General features: G+C 44.0%; 1 protein-coding gene across 6 annotated transcripts in view; it reads left to right on the top strand.

Moving 5' to 3' along the window:
* Window positions 1-20971, top strand: part of LOC116986506 (chromodomain-helicase-DNA-binding protein 6-like) — a 162372-nt gene that overhangs the window by 104686 nt on the left and 36715 nt on the right. For all 6 annotated transcript variants that reach the window (XM_033042111.1, XM_033042112.1, XM_033042114.1 and 3 more), the window contains 11 exons: window positions 326-447; window positions 2481-2724; window positions 6674-6850; window positions 8210-8353; window positions 12561-12816; window positions 13505-13715; window positions 14730-14925; window positions 15759-15923; window positions 17154-17333; window positions 18130-18240; window positions 19721-19923. In XM_033042111.1, the coding sequence (XP_032898002.1) occupies window positions 326-447; window positions 2481-2724; window positions 6674-6850; window positions 8210-8353; window positions 12561-12816; window positions 13505-13715; window positions 14730-14925; window positions 15759-15923; window positions 17154-17333; window positions 18130-18240; window positions 19721-19923 (2009 nt within the window). The remainder of the gene's footprint in view (window positions 1-325; window positions 448-2480; window positions 2725-6673; window positions 6851-8209; window positions 8354-12560; window positions 12817-13504; window positions 13716-14729; window positions 14926-15758; window positions 15924-17153; window positions 17334-18129; window positions 18241-19720; window positions 19924-20971) is intronic.

Here is a 20971-nt window from a genome sequence, read left to right as displayed (position 1 = left end):
TGTTTGTACCATAAGGAAAGATCATTGCTCAGTCAGAAGAGGAGGAAGCAGGTGACATTCAGCCAACCCTGCCATTGGGTTCCAGAGTTGTGAAGTTGTTGGTAGAGATTGATCACTGATCTAAGATGAAATTCTGGTCTTTAAATTCACCTTTGGCTCATGCCCTGATGGTGCAACTGAGGTTGAGGGTGGAGCTTTTACACATCATGCCACTGTTAAATGGCAGAATGGTGGGGATTAGTGGAAAGCCAGTGAGTGACTAGAGGGATGATGTGCTGCTCATCAGCTTTCAGTTGCTCTCATCTGTTCCCTTTCCCTGGCCTAGGAGCGGCCTCCTGCTGACACATGGAAGAAACTGGAGCTGACACGGCCGTACAAAGCGGACAATAACCTCAGGGAATACCAGCTGGAGGGAATGAACTGGCTGCTGTTCAACTGGTACAACAGGTGAGCATGTGGCTTCCAACACTCCTCTGTTTCTGGGTGTAATCTCTCTTACTTTTTCCTCAGTGTTTTCTCTCCCTCCCAGCTTCCCACGCCGCTCTCTCCCCTTTCCTCCGTGCTCCTGCCCTGCCCCACCTCCTCTGTTACCCATCCCTCGGTTCTCTCTTTATGAAAACAGATATTTTCATTGTTAGAAGCAAACCCCTAAGTATCTACTTTAGTCGGAACCCTCCACTTCTCTCTTTTTTTTCTCTTAAGTCAAAATGAGTTTATTCTAATTTAGTCAAGTTGTCTAGAATCTTACATCCTCAGCGGGTGCGCTGGTTTAATAGTGGGTACTGGAAGTGTGAAACAGAAATGCGTGCATCGCTTCGGTAGGTGAGATAATGCCTGGGAAGGAATAGTTAAAGCTGAGCTGTCGTCTCTTGTCGCCTCTCCATGGAAGGTGACTGATAGCGCAGGGCGGATTGCAGCTAAATGATTCTGTGGGTCACTGACCCGCTGACTTCCTGGTGTTGCCTGTTCTTTATTTTGTGTTTGAACTCTCTCTGGGTATAATTTCCTTTAAAACATCCACAGAACAAAAAGCAAATATAACTGCAGATGATCAAAATCTGAAATAAAAACAGAAGATGCTGGAAACACTCAGCCAATCAGGCAGCGTCTTTGAAAAGAGAAACAGAGTTAATGTTTCTTGTCAGAACTGGGAAAGTGAGAAAACTTAGTTTGTTTTCAGTTGCTGGGGTGGTGGTGGAGAGATGGGTAAGACAGAGGGAATAAGTTAATGGGGTGAGACTAAATGGGTTAATGCAACAGCTAGGAGCAGTTCATCTGTGTTGTCTACTCCTAGCATCGATGTTCACTGTTCCCCGCATCCTTCCCCAGTCTGCAGTCTGTTTGTTTTCACACAATCTTCTGAAGTTGGATCCTTGATGTGAAATTTCAACTCGGTTTTGTCCTCTATGGACACAACTCAGACTCATGAGTCTGAAGTTTTCTGTTTAGTTTCTTTGGGGAAAAATAGAGTGAAAAGTTGCAGATGTTGAAGGTCAGCTGATGAAATTGTCATACATTTCTCAGATCAATTGCTATTTGTGACAGTGGAAGAAGGGATTGGATTCGTCCAAAGTTGTTGTTTAATCTGTCAGCTCAAATGGCAAAGTTGCGTTAACTTCCCACCAGTACTGGTACTGAATATGTACTTTATCATAAGACAGCCATGTTGTGCAGCGTGCAGTCACCGGAAGGTTTGCTTTTCTGAAAGACACCTGTGAATCAGTTTCCATGCACGATACCAGTCACTAATAACTGCACTGGTTGACCATCAATGACTACTCCATAGTTGTACTCCACTGTTGTACTGTGTAGGGATGGCCTTTTATTGCAATGTTATTGTACACATGGACTTGAGAGTGAGAGGATCCCCTCACCCCATGCTGTCCGCTGATGCCCCATGCTTCCAACTCCCCCCTCCGTGCTGTGTCCCTCTGGCTCCACTCTCCCAGTCCCTGTCGTTCCGTGCCTCCACCATGCCCCCCCCCCCACCCCCATCTCCATACTGTATCCCACTGACACTCCCTGACTCCACTCTCCTTGCCCCTAACACTCTGTGCCATGTCCCAGCGCCGCTCTGATTCCATTCTCCTCGCCCCTCTCTCCATGGCTCCGTGCCATACCCCACACCCCATCTCCGTACCGTATCTCAGTGACGCTTCCTGGCTCCACTCTCCCCACCCCTCCACTCTGCTGTGTCCCTTGGTGGTCCATACCTCTACCCTTCTACCATCTCCGTGCTGCATCCCAGTGGTGCTCCATGCCTCCAGTCTGCCGTGTCCCACTGGCGCCCCCTGGCTTCACTCTCCCCACCCCTCCACTCTGCCGTGTCCCACTGGTGCCCCCTGGATCCACTCTCCCCACCCCTGCCTCCGTGGCCCTCGGGCGTTGCGTGCCTCCTTCTGCTTCTGTCTCTCTCATTCCCGCTGTTACAATTGTTTTCTCTCCCCTCTTATAAGTTTTTGAAAATTTATATTTTTCAGAAAAAATTGCATCCTGGCGGATGAAATGGGTCTGGGGAAGACAATCCAATCAATTACATTTCTGTATGAAATATACTTGATGGGAATCCGGGGCCCTTTCCTCATTATTGCACCTCTCTCCACAATAGCCAACTGGGAGCGGGAGTTCCGCACATGGACGGAGGTAAATGTCATCGTGTACCACGGCAGTCAGATCAGCCGCCAGATGATCCACCAGTATGAAATGCACTACAAAGATTCTGAGGTGAGATTGGTGCTGAGGCTGGATGGCCACGTAACCTCATTGGTTTCTCCACACCGCACGGCGTCTGTTTACTGACGCGTACTCCTGTTTGTAAATGAAAGTAAAATGCATAAACACTGGAAAACTGAAATAGAAATACACAGGAAGTCTGAGAGGTTCATGCTATGGACCAAGGTACTATATCAGAATTTGTAAACATATTGTACATTTCTTGTACTGCTGGTATTGCTCTTTATAAAACGTGGTTGAACTCAGTCCGGGATCTGTGAAATGTTTCATTCTCATGGCCCAGAATTATAAAATAAGTCTTTGTATCAACTGATCTGGACGGATGGCGATAAGAACGTAAGACATAGAAACATAGAAAATAGGTGCAGGAGTAGGCCATTCGGCCCTTCGAGCCAGCACCACTGTTCAATGTGATTATGGCAGATCATTCACAATCAGCACCCTGTTCCTGCCTTCTCCCCATATCCCTTGATTCCGCTAGCCCTAAGAGCTCTATCTAACTCTTTTTTGAATGCATCCAGTGAATCAGCTTCCACTGCTATCTGAGTCAGAGAATTCCACAAATTCACAACTCTCTGGGTGAAAAAGTTTTTCCTCATCTCAGTTCTAAATGGCCTTTCCCTTATTCTTAAACTGTGGCCCCTGGTTCTGGACTCCCCAACATTGGGAACATGTTTCCTGCATCTATAATGTCTAATGCCTTAATCATTTTATATGTTTCTATAAGATAGCCTCTCATCCTTCTAAATTCCAGTGAATACAAGCCCAGTCGTTCCATTCTTTCGTCATATGACAGTCCCGGGAATTAACCTCGTGAACCTACGCTGCATTCCCTCAATAGCAAGAATGTTTTTCCTCAAATTAGGAGACCCAAACTGCACACAATACTCCAGGTCTCACCAGGGCCCTGTACAACTGCAAAAGGACCTCTTTGCTCCTATACTCAAATCCTCTCGTTATGGTCAACATGCCATTAGCCTTCTTCACTGCCTGCTGTACCTGCGTGTACAAGAACACGCAGGTCTCGTTGTACTTCCCGTTTTCCTAATCTGACACCATTCAGATAATAATCTGCATTCTTGTCTTGCCACCAAAGTGGACAACCTCACATTTATCTACATTATACTGCATCTGCCATGCATCTGCCACTCACCCACCCTATCCAAGTCACATTGCATCCTCACAGCATCCTCTTCGCAGTTCACACTGCCACCCAGCTTTGTGTCATCTGCAAATTTGCTAATGTTACTTTTAATTTCTTCATCTAAATCGTTAATATATTTTGTAAAAAAACTAGGGTCCCAGCACCGAGCCTTGCGGTACTTCGCTAGTCACTGCCTGCCATTGTGACAGGAACCCATTTATTCCTACTCTTTGTTTCCTGTCTGCCAACTAATTCTCTATCTATGTCAGTACCCTACCCCGAATACCATGTGCTCTAATTTTGCCCACTAATCTTCTGTGTGGGACCATATCAAAGGCTTTTTGAAAATCCAGTTACACTACATCCACTGGCTCTCCCTCATCCATTTTACTTGTTACATCCTCAAAACATTTATGAATCTATACTGACTTGGACTGATGCTGCTACTGCTATCTAAATGCCCCGCTATTACATCTTTAATAATTGACTCCAGCATCTTCCCCACCACCAATGTCAGGCTAACTAGTCAATAATTCCCAGTTTTCTCTCTCCCTCCTTTCTTAATAAGTGGGATAACATTAGCTATCCTTCAATCCACAGAAGCTGATCCAGAATAAATCAAACATTGGAAAATGATCATGAATGCGTCCATGATTTCTAGAGCCACCTCCTTGAGTACCCTGGGATGCACACCATCAGGCCCTGGGGATTATCAGCCATCAGTTCCATCAGTCTACCCAACACCATTTCCTGACTAATGTGAATTTCCTTCAGTTCCTCCGTCACCCTAGATCACCTGTCCCCTAGTACTTTTGGGAGATTGTTTGTGTCTTCCTTAGTGAAGACAGAACCAAAGTACCTGTTCAACTCGTCTGCCATTTCCTTGTTCCCCATGTTTCTCTCTTCAAGGGACCCACATTTCTCTCAACTAATCTTTTCCTCTTCACATACCTAAAGAAGTTTTTTCTATCCTCTTTTATATTCTTGGCTAGCTTAACTTCATACTTCATCTTTTCTCCCCTTATTATCTTTGTAGTTACCCTCTGTTGTTCTTTAAAAGTTTCCCAATCCTCTGGCTTCCCGCTCATCTTTGCTATGTTATACGTCTTCTCTTTTAGTTTTATACTGTCCTTGACTTCTTTTGTCAGACACGGTTGCCTCTTACTCCCCTTAGAATCTTTCTTCCTCTTTGGAATGAAATGATCCCCCATCTTCTGGATTATTCCCAGAAATTTGATCCCTGGGATGGCAGGACTGTCATATGAGGAAAGATTGAAAAGACTAGGCTTGTATTCACTGGAGTTTAGAAGGATGAGGGGGGGATCTTAGGAAACATATCAAATTATAAAAGGACTGGACAAGCTAGATGCAGAAGCTAAATGTTCCCAATGTTGGGCAAGTCCAGAACCAGGGGCCACAGTCTTAGAATAAAGGGGAGGTCATTTAAGACTGTGGTGAGAAAAAACATTTTCACCCAGAGAGTTGTGAATTTATGGAATTCCCTGCCACAGAGGGCAGTGGAGGCCAAATCACTGGATGGATTTAAGAGAGAGTTAGATAGAGCTCTAGGGGTTAGTGGAGTCAAGGGATATGGGGAGAAGGCAGGCACGGTTATTGATAGGGGACGATCAGCTATGATCACAATGAATGCCGGTGCTTGGTTGAAGGGCCGAATGGCTTCCTCCTGCACCTATTTTCTATGTTTCTAAATACCTGCCATTGCTGTTCCACCGTCATCCCTGCTAGGGTCCCTTTCCAGTCAACTTTGGGCAGCTCCTCCCTAATGCCTCTATAGTCCCCTTTGTTCAACTGCAATACTGACACTTCCAATTTTACCGCCTCCCTCTCAAATTGCAGATGAAAAGTTATAATATTACGGTCACTACCTCCTAATGGTTGCTTTACCTTGAGTTCCCTTATCAAATCCGGTTCATTACACATCTGCCATCCCACTGTCCTGCTGCATCACTGGACATAGCTGCTGATTTTTGAGTGACTGCTGACAGCATCAGCTCAGGATACAGTCGACAGGGCTTGTCTTTTCACTCAATGGCAGAAGTGCGATGGATCTGCATTCTCACTGAAGTGGGATTGCTTCTCCATGTACAGCTGACCGTGGGTGTAAGAGCCAGCGTGAGCAGGATTGGTGGGCCCTGCACGTCAGCTGTAACTCTGAATCACAGGCTTTCCACTCTGTGCTTGAAACTGATTTCAAATGCTACCTCACAGTAATGGCAACTGGACTCCCCACAGGTGTATTGTGAACATACTGCACTAGTATGGCCCAGTGCTGAGGGTGTGTGATACTCCTGAGAAGCACTGCAGAGATGATGCTGCACTGTCAGCGAGGCTGTATTTGGGGAGCTCCATATTGCCAGAGTGGCTCTTCAGACGAGGCACAGTGCTGACAGAGTATTGCAGCAGGGTGAACATGCTGTATTGTCCGGAGTACAAGCGAGTGCTAGACCGAGGGGGCAGGCTGATCATCTGCCTCGCCGCTGGGTAGCTGGAGTTCCCTCTGCATCTGAGGCCAGTAATCATCTTTCATCCAGCACTTTTCAAAATCAAAGCAACTATCCGGTCAGCAACGGATTGCTGTGTTTGGGAGCTAGCTGTAGGCAAATCTGGCATTCCTGCATTCCCACAGTGGCCACATTACAGATCCTCATAGGTTGAACTAATTTTGTAAATGCTGACTGTGCCGGGCACTGTGGAAACCTTGCCCGTGTTGCTGTCGCTAGGCTCAGCACTCCGTTCTGGCCTAATGTATCTTCATTGTTTTTTTTAATCTTGCAGGGCCTCCCCATCCAGGGCATTTTCAAGTTTAATGCAATAATTACCACTTTTGAAATGATTTTGGCTGACTGCCCTGAGCTGCGAAAAATCCAGTGGAGTTGTGTGATCATCGATGAGGCCCATAGGCTGAAGAACAGGAACTGTAAACTGCTGGAGGGTCTCAAGCTCATGGCTTTGGTGAGGACACCGATCATCTCTTGACCATCAAATTTATCCTGCACAGGGCTGTGAACCATTGGAACTCTGCCCTAGAGGCTGCAGATACACAGTTGCTGAGTCTATTTACGGATGTTTAGAGAAAACAAATAGAGATTGGTTTGGGAAAATGGATATCATGGTTGTGAATTGGCTGCAGTCATATTCAATGGTGGAGGCACTCAGGAGACTGTAGGGCCTACTGCTATTTTGCATGATACTCTGTTGCATTCAGTCAGTCCAGCTAACCTGTGGGCTGAATGTCTCATGAACCCATTGGGCATCTCAAAGTCAGGAGTACAAATGCAGAATGTGTCCAGCTGGATGGTACACAAAAATGCTGGAGAAACTCAGCAGGTGCAGCAGCATCTATGGAGTGAAGGAAATAGGCAACGTTTCGGGCCGAAACCGTGTCCAGTTGGATCTTGTGTTGAGATTGGTGAATATCCAGAGCTCAATGTGCAGAGAAGTTAACGGTGGATCATTGACAGTGAGGTGTTCAGAGTGAATTGCAGGATGTTGGGGCATGAGAGGGTAGTGGGAGTAAATTGGATCTTGTTGGTCCTGGGAGCGATGGAGTGTGAGGGATAATAGTCGTGGGTCATGAGTAGTCGCCCAAATAGTCGCACCTTTTTCTGGTCGCCGCTGGATTTTCAACATGTTGAAAATTTTCTGCAACCTGCTACGACTATGACGGGTGCTGGCAAGTCACCGAAAAAATCACGTAAGTGGGAAAGGCCCTTCAGAATAACTTTGTTTTTTGTGGAAGTGAGACTAACCCAGGTATTGGACTTGTCAAGTTATGAAGTAGCGAAGGTTTAGATAAGGTGGAAAGTTATTGCCCCTTAAAATGTGAGTCATTGCATTTGGAAATGGACATTTTAATGTGGTAAAAATTGTTTCAAAAAATGCTTTGCTGAGGATGTTTGACAGTGTCTGTTATCTCCTTTTTATCCAACCTCATCATTAAGAAACAGCACTTTAGATGGTGAAACCTGGATGGCTTTGAGACCTATATCCTGCCCCAGGGGTCATTACCAGGTGTTTGTTTATGCCAGACATTAGAAATGATTAGATTTAAGTAAATTAAGCAGCTAGGATGCTTTGATTTAGTCTCAATGTTGCTGGAGTGGCAGTCATTCATGGGTTCACAGTGTTAATCTTCAGCTCTCAATTAATTTTCTTTAATAAGAAAACTAATTCTAAGAATATAAGCATAGATTTACTGCACCAATGTGAGAGTGTTCCTTTGCTGTGTTATCTCACAACCTGTTGTATCAGCTGCCCCTCGCATCTATCCTTACTTTCTTGCTGTCTTTTTTTTCTCCCTTCCTAATTTAGGAACATAAAGTTCTACTGACTGGAACCCCTTTGCAGAATACAGTGGAAGAGCTATTCAGCTTATTAAATTTTCTTGAACCCGTTCACTTTCCTTCTGAGTCCACGTTCATGGAGGAGTTTGGAGACCTGAAGACCAATGAGCAGGTATGCAAGATCTAGGCGCTGCTTGTTAACTTTTGGAGGCAGGAACAGAAGCCAGCCATCAGCCCCTCTCTGGTTTCACAGCCAGTTAGATCATGGGTGATTTGTACCTGAACGTGCCATGCTCACCTTGCCGATGTTCCTTAACGATCATAGCTCCCAACAAATAATTTACTCCCAAACTCAGCAAGTTGTTGGAGGAGAGCACTCTGAATGCACACTGCCTTTTGTATGTTTCCTAACAGCATGCCTCACTGCCCAAGACTCTGCTATCAGGAATGAGTTTTCTTTCTTTATTTACCTGATCGACATGATACTTTCAGTTGAATTATCTTCTACTCTTCAAGGATATACAGTGCCCTCCATAATGTTTGGGACAAAAACCCATCATTTATTTGTTTGCCTCTGTACCCCACAATTTGAGATTTATAATATTAAAAAATCACATGTGGTGCACATTGTCAGATTTTAATAAAGGCCATTTTTATACATTTTGGTTTCACCATGTGGAAATTACAGCTGTGTTTATACACAGTCCCCCCATTTCAGGGCACAATAGTGTTTGGGACACAGTAATGTCATGTAAATGAAAGTAGTCATGTTTAGTATTTTGTTGCATATCCTTTGCATGCAATGACTGCTTGAAGTCTGCAATTCACAGACATTACCAGTTGCTGGGTGTCTTCTCTGGTGATGCTCTGCCAGGCCTGTATTGCAGCCATCTTTAGCTTATGCTTGTTTTGGGGGCTAGTCCCCTACAGTTTTCTCTTCAGCATATAAAAGGCATGCTCAATTGGGTTCAGATCGGGTGATTGACTTGGCCACTTAAGAATTTACCATTTTTTAGTTTTGAAAAACTCCTTTGTTGCTTTAGCAGTATGTTTGGGATCATTGCCTTGCTGTAGAATGAACCACCGGCCAATGTGTTTTGAGGCATTTGTTTGAACTTGAGCAGATAGATGTGTCTATACACTTCAGAATTCATTATGCTACTACCATCAGCAGTTGTATCATCAATGAAGATAAGTGAGCCAGTAATTTCAGCAGCCATACATGCCCAGGCCATAACACCCCCACCACCATGTTTCACAGATGAGGTGGTATGCTTTAGATCTTGGGCAGTTCCTTCTCTCCTCCATACTTTGCTCTTGCCATCAATCTGATATGTTAATCTTCGTCCCATCTGTCCACAAGACCTTTTCCAGAACTGTGGTTGCTCTTTTAAGTACTTCCTGCAAACTGTTACCTGGCCATCCTATTTTGCGGCTAACCAGTGGTTTGCATCTTGCAGTGTAGCCTCTGTATTTCTGTTCATGAAGTCTTCTGTGGACAGTGGTCATTGACAAAACCACACCTGACTCCTGAAGAGTGTTTCTGATCTGTCGGACAGGTGTTTGGAGATATTTTTTTATAGAGAGAATTCTTCTGTCATCAGCGTCATCCTTGGCCTGCCAGTCCCTTTGCGATTAGTAAGCTCACCAGTGCTCTCTATCTTCTTAATGATGTTCCAAACAGTTGATTTTGGTAAGCCTAAGGTTTGGCTGATGTCTCTAACATTTTTATTCTTGTTTCTCAGTCTCATAATGGGTTCTTTGACTTTCATTGGCACAACTTTGGTCCTCATGTTGATAAGCAGCAATAAAAGTTTCCAAAGGTGATGGAAAGACTGGAGGAAAGACTAGGTGCTGAGAGCTCTCTTATACCTGCATTAAGGAGGCAATTAAACACACCTGAGCAATTACAAATGCCTGTGAAGCCATGTGTCCCAAACATTATGGTGCCCTATGTATAAACATAGCTGTAATTTCTACATGGTGAAACCAAAATGTATAAAAGTGGCTTTATTAAAATCTGACAATGTGCACTTTAACCACATGTGATTTTTTCTATTACAAATCTCAAATTGTGGAGTACAGAGGCAAATAAATAAATGATGGGTCTTTGTCCCAAACATTATGGAGGGCGCTGTCCATGACTCATCGATGTGATTGTTGCATCTAGTTTAGCCTGTTCAGCTCTAGTGTACCTGGTGAATATGTGGTGCAACTCTTCCATGGGCAGTTTACCCGAGACCTAATGTCCCGAGTGTTGCAGGTGCATCTGATGGGATCTGTCCACAACTTTGTACAGCTGAAGCTTCACTTTCATCTCTTACTCAAGTCCATTGCAAATCACCCAAAGTATAGGTAAGTGGCAAAAGAATCAAAATGGGAGTTGATAGACTTGTCCAAGGAGGATAACTTGCAGGATTACAGGAGACCGGGATTGGTGGTATTTCTCTGATACTATCCTATGTGGGCCGAATGGTGATGTCCTGTGGAAGGATAAGTTAGTAAATGTTGGTCTTTATTGCAAAGAGAATAGAGTATAAAAATAAGTCTACCTGCAATTGTACAGGGTATTGGTAAGACCACACCCGGATGTCTGGTCTCATTAAGAAGGAATGTACTGAAGGCAAGGGAAAATGAGGCCACCCATAAACATCATGGCTGAAGAGTTGTGGAAGCAGAGCTGAAAATGCTGGGACCTGTTGAAAAACATGTCGACCAGTGGGGGAATGACCTGAATATGCCTCATTGCTCTGAGCACCAGAAATATACTGGATAGATGTATGGGAAACTGGGGTGAAGGGTGGTCCTGTAAGGAAAGGCTAAGGAGACTGGATCTATACTAATGGTCCAGAAGAATGAGGGGTGATGCAATTAAGCATTAGGCAAGGTAGATACTAAGGGTGATCCCCTTTAAGGAGGGGGCTTGGCTCTAGAGCGCATAGTTTCACATTTGATAGCGGGATGAGAAGGAATTTATTCTGAGGGCCATTAATCTTTGGACTCGGCAACTGAGAATTGTACAGGTTGAATATGTTCAGAATTCTGCTCTATCTGGGGCACAAGGGGCAATGGAAATAGGTATGGACGTGGAACTGAGGCCAGTATCAGAGAGGCTTGAGGGGGGAAGACTGCCTGACACTACTCATCACCTTATGTTTGTAGCACTGAGACTCATTTATTTTCAAAAATTCTAGATTGATTTAACACTTGAATTTGAGTTTGTGCTCGTGCTGATTGATAAATAGCAAGATTGCTGGCGCACCACACATTTTACTGTTAGCTGAATCAATGTTCTGAAGAAGGGTCTCGACCCAAAACGTCACCCATTCCTTCTCTCCAGAGATGCTGCCTGACCCGCTGAGTTACTCCAGCATTTTGTGTCTACCTTCAATGTTCGTTCAGCTTTATCTTGCTTACGCCAATACTGCAGGTGGAGACTTGAGCAAATTCTCCACCAGTGGAGCTACTGCCTTTCAAATGAGGATTCACCTTCCCGCTAAAGATTCACAGATCACAATTTGAAGAACTGGGGGTTCTGGTCTATATGCCAATGCCTCCAAAATATCTCACTACTACTTTTGATTTTTCAGTGTCTAGCTTGGCAGCTTTGCATTGCTTTTAATGCTCAAGTTTGTTGTTGTAAACAACTGAAGAGCTTGTTATTGAGAAACAAAATGGCACGATTGTGCCCAGTGACAAATGAAATGGCAGAAGAACAGATTAAAGTTAGATGTCACAGAGCACCTAAAGCCGTTGTGATCAAGATTCCACTGTCTGACGAGATGTCATTTTTATACTGGTGCATTGACTTGAGAGTTCCAATTAGTGGAGGTGATCAGAACACCATGAAAATCAAAGGATTTGGTAATTTGTAGCCATTTTCCCTCCCTTCTGACCACAATGACCTACATCAGTGTAGTCTGATCATCTCCATTGTGTTGGAATCAAAATACTTCACACATTCTGTCTCCCCTTCTTTCTCTCAAACATCCCTTGCTGCCAACTTTTAAGACTTAATGTTTGCTGTAAACTAATATCTACTTCGTGATTTAGATTTCATTCTACTTTCCATTTAACAGTAACTAAAACACAAAGTGCTGGAAAATCTCAGCAGGTCAGGCAGCATCTGTGGAGAGAATGGATAGACAACCTTTCAGGTTGAAATTCTTTGGACTTCTACTAACTGGGGCTTTGCCTGCAACATGCACTTTCCTGCGGGTTTACCAGACCTTTTTATTGTTGCTGTTTGAAATTGCCTTCAGTCTAAAGTGTTAGCAGTTGTTTTGATTTGGTTGGGCTGGGCAGATGGGGGTGCCATTTTGGGCCCCAACAGCATATGATTGACTGGGGATATAACTGAACCTTTTCTCCTGTGTTAGGTGAAGAAGCTACAAGCAGTATTGAAACCCATGATGCTTCGAAGACTGAAAGATGATGTGGAGAAAAATCTGGCTCCAAAGGAGGAGACCATCATTGAGGTGGAACTGACTAACATCCAGAAAAAGTATTACAGGGCCATCCTAGAGAGGAACTTCTCTTTCTTGGCTAAAGGAGCTAACCAGGCTAACATGCCAAACCTGCTGAATACCATGATGGAACTGAGAAAATGCTGTAACCATCCCTACTTGATCAATGGTGAGCCCATGTACCAAGCTCAATTTAATGCTGTATGCCCCATCATTGCCCCCGAATGCCTCCGCACCTCTGTTATCCATCGACAATTTGATCGCTGTCCCATTGGCAACCGCGTTCATTTCAGAGACTAATACACCCTATTTTCCTGTCTAAAATCCTCTGCTTCATCCTTGCTGTCCTTAAAACATACATCCAAATTTTTCTTGAAATTCTCTCGTGTCTCTTTGGGCAACTTTGGGTCAGACTTTATTTGATGAAGCTTGTGTGCATTACTTTGAAGGACATTTGGGAGCAGAATGATCGTCTTTCTTGAAGTGCAATGCATGTTGCTTAGCTGAGCCTTACAAAGTGGAATGCTGCGGGTTCAATTCCCAGTCAAAATTGCTAGCTGACATCTTAAGTGCCTACATGTGCCCAACTATTATAGGAAATTGTCCTACCACCACCTTTACATTGACCTGATGAGGTCCTCTGGTTAATGCAGATACATGGGTTAGTGTAGATAGGTACAGAATGGACATATTGGGTGGATTGCCGTGCTCTGTCTGTCTGATTCAAGTGTCAGGGACCTGTGAGTGCCAATATTTTTGGCAGTGGTTAAAGTAAAAGAGAGGGCATAAAAAGATCTTGAAAAAGTGCTGGTTCTGGAAAAATATGTAATGAATATTTTAATTTTGATTCCCGTTAGGTGCTGAGGAGAAAATCCTGGATGAGTTCCGTGAAGTGCACAATCCTGAGGCTCCTTATTTCCAACTGCAGGCCATGATCCAGGCTGCAGGAAAGTTGGTGCTGATCGACAAGCTGTTGCCCAAACTGATAGCAGGTGGGCACAAAGTGCTGATCTTCTCTCAGATGGTTCGTTGCTTGGATATACTTGAAGATTATCTCATCCACCGACGGTAAGCCGAGACGAGCTACCAGTTTCTGTGAGCTGGAGACAGACCCTGTTTCTGTTTTAGTCGCTGCTTATTCATGTAAAGATTAATGGGAGTGAAAAGTAATTTGGATGTCTAGTATTTTGTTAAAAATGAATGCTTAACATTTTTGATGAACATTACAAGAACATGATCCTATTGAGATGTGATTGAAGGCTCCTAGGTTACTCTTTGGCACCAATCCAAGTGAATCAAAACGTCGAGCCTTTCTTACCTAGCTTTGCTGAAGTGTTTGAGCTCTCTGGAAGCAGCATTTGATAGATCCTTTGAGTGGGCAGACACAATACAATATAGACAGTATATTGCCAGTGGCCATTCAGTCGTACTTGCTGGATGTGTGTGATATTCAGCAAGTGATGTGTGTGATATTCTCACAGATGTCATCAACAGGTAGTAATGTTTATCCACCTCAGTTTGAATCAGATGTGCATATGGTCTCATTAGCTTGCTACTCTTACATTTCACCATGTCAGGGACTGGAGAAGACTATTAAAGTCATATCAAGTAGGTTACTCTAGTATGTGCTATTATCTATATATTATAATTCCTGGCTCCATAGCAGGCCAGTGATAGAATGGATTTAACATCCCCGTTGTCTGCTCCCTAACCCATGACCTCACTCACCTAGAAAGGCAAGTACGCCCGCCCTCTAATTTGCATATTCTGACTTGGAAATACATTCCATTCCTCCATCATCAACGGCTATAAATCCTGTAAACCATTCTCACAGCATCCTTACTACACAGGCAGCAAAAGTTTGCTCACCACTGTCTTTTCAAGGGCAGGTCAGGAGAGCCCCTCAAAGTTATCCTTTCCAACAACAGCTGTAACCCACAAATGAATTGGGGGGGGGGGGGGGGGGGGGAGCAAAGGGAGCTGCTGAGATGAGGCTGTGTCACCTCCTTTAGTTCTCTGAGATTCTTTGTGCATGCATATAGGTTCACGTGTTCTAATTCTGGTGATTTCTACATGTTTAAGGTACACCTATGAGCGGATCGATGGCAGGGTACGGGGGAACTTGAGACAGGCTGCCATTGATCGCTTCTCCAAACCAGACTCGGACCGCTTTGTGTTTCTGCTGTGCACCAGGGCAGGAGGTCTTGGTATTAATCTTACTGCTGCAGACACTTGTATCATCTTCGATTCGGATTGGAACCCACAGAACGACCTGCAGGTGAGTCTTGCAGGGAGCCGCACAGGGGAAGTTCCTGCAGCTAATGGATCTCCCCCAGACACTGCTCTGTGCTCTGATGCTCGAAGCACCCTGTCACGTGCTCTGCGGAGCTGCCTTGTGATTCCTGACCTCACAAATCCTTTGAGGGTATCGGATAGATTTCATTGCAGTAAATTAGTTGACAAAGCAGAAAGGCTAATTAAGAATTCTTTAAGCTGTACAACAAAATAGAAATAATGAGGTTTAATTGATGGGTGTCAAATTAGGAGCCGTCTAGACATGCTGAACAGAAAGGATCCATTTCCTTTAGTAGATAATTGTGTAATTAGGATGCAGGGATTTAAATTTATTAATAGAACGATTGAGGGAGTTGAAGAAACACCCAAAAATCATTTAATCAGCGAACCCTGAAATGGGTGGAAACTCTTGTCACTGTGAAAGCACAGGTGGCTGGGCATGAGAAGAGCCCCAAACATCAGGGCCACAGACAAGGGGCATGTGGGGTTAACATGAGGTCTCTTTTGGCAGCATGGACACAGTACCCACAAAATGGGACTTCTGCTATCATTTTATTTGTTTTTATTGCTCCAATGCCGATCCCACCATACACTGTGGGGACGTACTGCACACTTTCCATCTGATAATACGTGGGAACTTCTGAAGGAAATATTGACATATCCATACCTAAATAACGTCTAGAGAGGCTGTGGTGGGGCCAAGAATGTAAGGTTTGTTATTGTATTCCCTTCACCAATGTGTTTCCTCCTCTCCAAGCATTTGATATATGATTGCTCAGAATCTTGGAGATTGCCATAACCTTTCATTGTCTCTAGGCTCAGGCTCGTTGTCACCGGATAGGACAGAGTAAATCAGTTCAAGTGTATCGCCTCATAACCCGTAACTCGTACGAGCGAGAGATGTTCGACAAGGCCAGCCTCAAGCTGGGTCTAGACAGAGCAGTCTTGCAAGCAATGAACCGCAGAGGAAACACCAACGGGGTAAGGTGGTCTGGTGCAGTACTGAATCTACAGTTGTTTGAACTCTTTGTGTTGGACACGTTGTATTTTGTGGGGCTGGCGATGGCAATGGCACAAATTTGAAGCGTCTGCTGGATCAGGGCCCAACATGTCAATCAGGGTTATTGCAGGCAAATGTAATATGGAGGCAATTATACATGGAGAACACAAACGTGTCGGAGATAACTGAGACATGACTACAGTAATATCAGGACTGGGACAACAATAACTATGGCAGTAGGATAAAAGCATGCCGCTATAAGGAAGGCAAAAATAGAATCTATTTGAATCAAGATACAGGATTTATTGTAAAAATGGGTGCAGTTTGCAGACATTTAATAATGGGACAAAAGTAGACTGAAATATGCAAACTAATCAGGAATAGGAGGATTTCAACCGCCCTGATACTAGTTTGAAAGAAAAGGTCGCTGAAGGTGTAAAGGAATGGAATTCATACAATGTATACAGGATTCCTTTCTAGCCCAGTATTTAGTACATAGACACAAGGAACTACAGATTCTGATTCGCCAAAAAGTGCTGGAGTAACTCAGTGGGTCAGGCAGCATCTCTGGAGAACATGGATAGGGATAGGTGGGTGGGGTTGGGGGCGGTGAGAAAGCTGGAAGAGTTGCGGGGTGGGACAAAGTCTGGCAAGTGATAAATGGATTTAGATAAGTGTGAGGGGGGGGGTTGATTGGAAGATGGTTGGACAAAGGGCAGAGATGAAAAGATATGGAAGTGTAAGATTCGTATAGAAGAGGTATGAAATGCAAAGCCAGAGGAAAGAATATAGATGGAAGGGGATGGGCCCAACAAAGGAAGTCTTGTCATTAGGTTTAGTTATGGGGAATGAACCAGATAAATATAATAAGTTAAAAAACCTATTCTCTTGTTTTCTCCCCATAACCTTTGACACCCTTACTGATCAAGAATCTGTCAATCTCCGCTTTAAAAATTCCTAATGAGTGAATACCCAATGATTCTGGAAGCAGCCAATCCAACTTTTGGTTCTCTCAATTGTAGGGAGATCAATTGGGTGAATGGGAAAGTCAGCTAATGAAAGTCCATTTCCAGTAAAATCTCACAGGGCTGTAAACACTCCCTGTCATCCACCCAACTCACCCTCCACCCTTTTACATCTCCTTGTTTTGATGGTCAGAGCTGCTCCGTTGAAACAACTGCTTGTTTTAGACTGTGTGCCTCCCTGTGCAGGTGCAGCCATTGTCCAAGATTGAAGTAGAGGATCTTCTTCGTAAAGGAGCATATGGAGCCCTAATGGATGAGGAGGATGAAGGATCAAAGTTTTGTGAAGAAGACATTGACCAGATCTTGCTTCGGCGAACTCGCACAATCACCATTGAATCAGAAGGGAAGGGTTCAACATTTGCAAAGGTTAGAAGTAGCATTCAGGCACAACTCAATGGCTGCAACTCAACGTAGCAACCAAGAGTTAATGGTTTGCTGGCGAGGCATTTTGATGGCTCAGTAGAATATTTTAACAGCAGTGTTACTGGAAGGGGGAGGGAAGAACAGAATGATCACAATACCCTGTCTTGTGTTGGACTAAACTTTGATCAAATGCAGCTCTTTTAAATAGTTGGCTTCTTAACCAGGAAATAGGCACAGAGAGAGGAGCATCGGAAGGAAGCAATTAAACTGGACACAAACATAGTTCACTACCTCCGTTTAATTAATTACTCATCAACACATTAGCGAATCTCAGCCAAGTTATTTGAGAGCCACCTGCACAAATAAAGTCACCCTTTGAGGAGGGAAGAATGGTATCTCAGAGCACTGCCTGAGGTTGACTGTGGAGCACAGGGTAGTGCTGACCTTGGCAGTCTCACCTCAGCCCCTCTTCCTGAACATTAACAAACTTGCTTCACGGGTCATTTGCGATCACTTACAGATTCATGAATCAGCATTGGTTCTGTCTATTCTAATTCTGTATCTGTCTGAATCAGTGCATTTATTCAAGTTTGTTTCCAGCATTCTGCTAAACCTGTGCACTCACAGCCAGCTACCGATGTTTGAGCAATCCTCTGTCCACCCTCTCGGGCAGTGTCCTGACTGCATCATTTAATATCACTGGCGCATCCAATTAATATTTTTGTCGGTTGCATGAATTGCCTACAGCTCCTTAACAAGTACACCTTCGGTACTCTGATGTGATTTGTTTCTGCTTCAGGCCAGTTTTGTAGCTTCGGGCAATAGGACGGACATCTCCCTGGATGACCCCAACTTTTGGCAAAAATGGGCCAAAATTGCAGAGCTGGATATAGAGTCGAAGAACGACAAGGTAAGTGCCTTTGACAGGTACTGTCCTTGAGCAGATGCCCACACGTATCATTAGTGCAGAAAGATGATGATAAATGGAAATTCTTGGCAGTGGGTATGGTAACTGGTTGTGGCCACGTCCATCTATTCCTGCTTGACTCCCCAGCCTAATGGCTCACCTGAGGTATCTGTAATGCGACAGACCCTCCACTGAAAGTGGCAACACAGGTAAATAGTGGTAAGGAAAGTGTACGGCATACTTGCCTTGATTGTCCAGGGCATAAAATACATGGTCATTTTGCAGCTGTATAAAACTTTGGTTAGGCAGCATTTGGAAGTATTGTGTACAATGCCGTTTGCCCCATTACAGGAAGCTTGTGGAGTTTTGTGAAGAATGCAGAAGATGTTTACCAGGATGCGGCCTGGATTGGAGGGTATTGGCTATAAGAAGAGGTTGAATGGACATATTGTTTTCTCTGGAGACTTGGATGCAAAGGAGAGACCTGATATAAGTTTATAAAATGATGAGAGGCACAGATAGGGTCGATATTCATTTCCCCCAGGGTGGTAATGTTAAATACTAGAGGGAATAGCTTTAAGGAAGCGGGGGAAAGTTTAATGGAGATCTGTGAAGCAAGTTTTTTTTACAGTGGTGGGTATCTGGAACATACTGCCAGGGAGGTAGTAGAAGCAGATACAGCACTGACGTTTGAGTGGTATTTAGACAGGCACATGAACAGGCAGAGAATGGAGGGATTAGTTTAATTTGACAACATGTTGGCACACACATGATGGGCCAGAAGGCTTGCTTCTGTGCCATAGACTGCAGAGCAGGGCAGCCGTGCTGTCCTGTCACATGCTCATTACAGGACGGCCTTCCTGCAGTCAGAAACTGAAGCTTCACTGTGGTTGGCAAGCATCTTATTGTTAAAATGTTCAGCCTGTGCACATTTCCTTATTTAGATAGATATTGAATGTCTAGTGCCCCTCAGCCAGCTCATCAAAAGACAACTGTTTGCCTTCTGTATAATGTTGTGTTTTGAGTTGTTACTGCATACTTTAGAGGAGGAGGAGGAGGAGGAGGAGGAGGAGGAGGAGGAGGAGGTGGAGAAGGGCATGATCAGTGGGTGACTGGATGCTGTGCTACATTGGAGAGGGGACAAGGACTCTAGGTTACGGAACTGGAGATAGTCAAAAGGACGTTATCAAGGTCAGGTACAGCAAAGTCAAGATGCTGGAATCAGAAGCAAGCACTTTCAATTTAATGCTTTTGGAATTTGGAGTACATTTGCCCAAGACTAGAGTGAAAGGTGTGTGATTAGGATTGTATAAATCTGAGTTGATGGAGTATACATGATGCAAGCAGGGGCTCAGGAAAAGCCAAGAACTGGAAACGAGGCCATGTAGTTGAAGAGATCGGGTCTCCATTATTGCACATCATGAGTCACGGGAGTGAACGAGGTTAATATTGATTCTCCTCTCTCTGGACATCTTGCACACAGGACAGTTTGGTCATCGACACACCACGTGTCAGGAAACAGACCAAACACTACAATTCGTTTGAGGATGATGAATTGATGGAGTTCTCTGAGCTTGACAGTGATAGTGAAGATAAACCTTCAAGGTCTCGCCGTCTCCACGACAAGACACGGCGGTATCTCCGGGCCGAATGCTTTCGGGTGGAAAAGAACCTGTTGATATTCGGGTAAGTATTGATTTGACTGGATTTATTGAATATAAACTGAAATGAGTTGTTTCATTGTTGCCTACCAGAACATCCCATGTACTTTATAACTATTCAAGTGATGTTGAAATCCAATTCCTGTTGTAATATTAGAAATCTGACAGACAATGCAATACCCGTGTGGCGAGTTCCCAGAAAAGAAGCAGTGATTGACCTAGTACGTGGACATTCTATCTTCATGATTGCGTCTTGTTGTCTACTGAACGCTGGAGGGAGGGAGGTTTGTTCAGAGAGGGCAGCAGAAATCTATCCCATGAGATGGACTTTGATGCTGGTGCTTCTTGTAAGCAAAGCCCATGAGGCCAAGATTCTTCACTGTGTATAGGGTGATTTCACGAAAGGTCACTGGATCATAGATCCTCACCCACGTGACCGCAAAATCCAACTGGGGTACAAGCGTCACTTCCGGTACATGTTATTGATGCTGAAAACGCGCACTTTCACACCCGTTAAAAACCGCGAAAACGGCCCGTTTTTGAGCTGTAAATAACTGCCAGTCGGGGTGACCGTCAGACACAGTTATCTTACTTTACAGTCCAGAAGATAGATAAAAACGAAGGTAAATACAAGAGGGAGCTGAAGGGGCAACAACAGCGGAAGTGGTTAGCGGACATTCACCGTGGAGATATAAAGATCGGGAATTATCGCGTTTGCTCGCTGCATTTCATCAAAAGTAAGGCATTATTGACGTTTTATCTTTATTCATTTGTTATATGAAAGTTTTAAAAGTGAAAAATCCGTCAGTAAAATTAACAGCTGACAATTATCCCATTCCTTAGCTTGCATCTGAGTAAAATTTATTTCAAAACGCATTGATAGTTTACGATTATTTAAATGGTAAATGTAGCTTCAGAAGCGTTTTCATTTTGCATGTTAAAACCCACCTGAGAACCATGGGCGATTTTGCAATTTTACTGACGGATTTTTCACTTTTAAAACTTTTCATATAACAAATGAATAAAGATAAAACGTCAATAATGCCTTACTTTTGATGAAATGCAGCAAGCAA

The sequence above is a fragment of the Amblyraja radiata genome, chromosome 23, assembly GCF_010909765.2.
Source record: "Amblyraja radiata isolate CabotCenter1 chromosome 23, sAmbRad1.1.pri, whole genome shotgun sequence".
Taxonomy (NCBI): domain Eukaryota; kingdom Metazoa; phylum Chordata; class Chondrichthyes; order Rajiformes; family Rajidae; genus Amblyraja; species Amblyraja radiata.
Note: the sequence above shows the minus strand (reverse complement) of the source record. Positions and strands in the feature narration are given on the sequence as shown.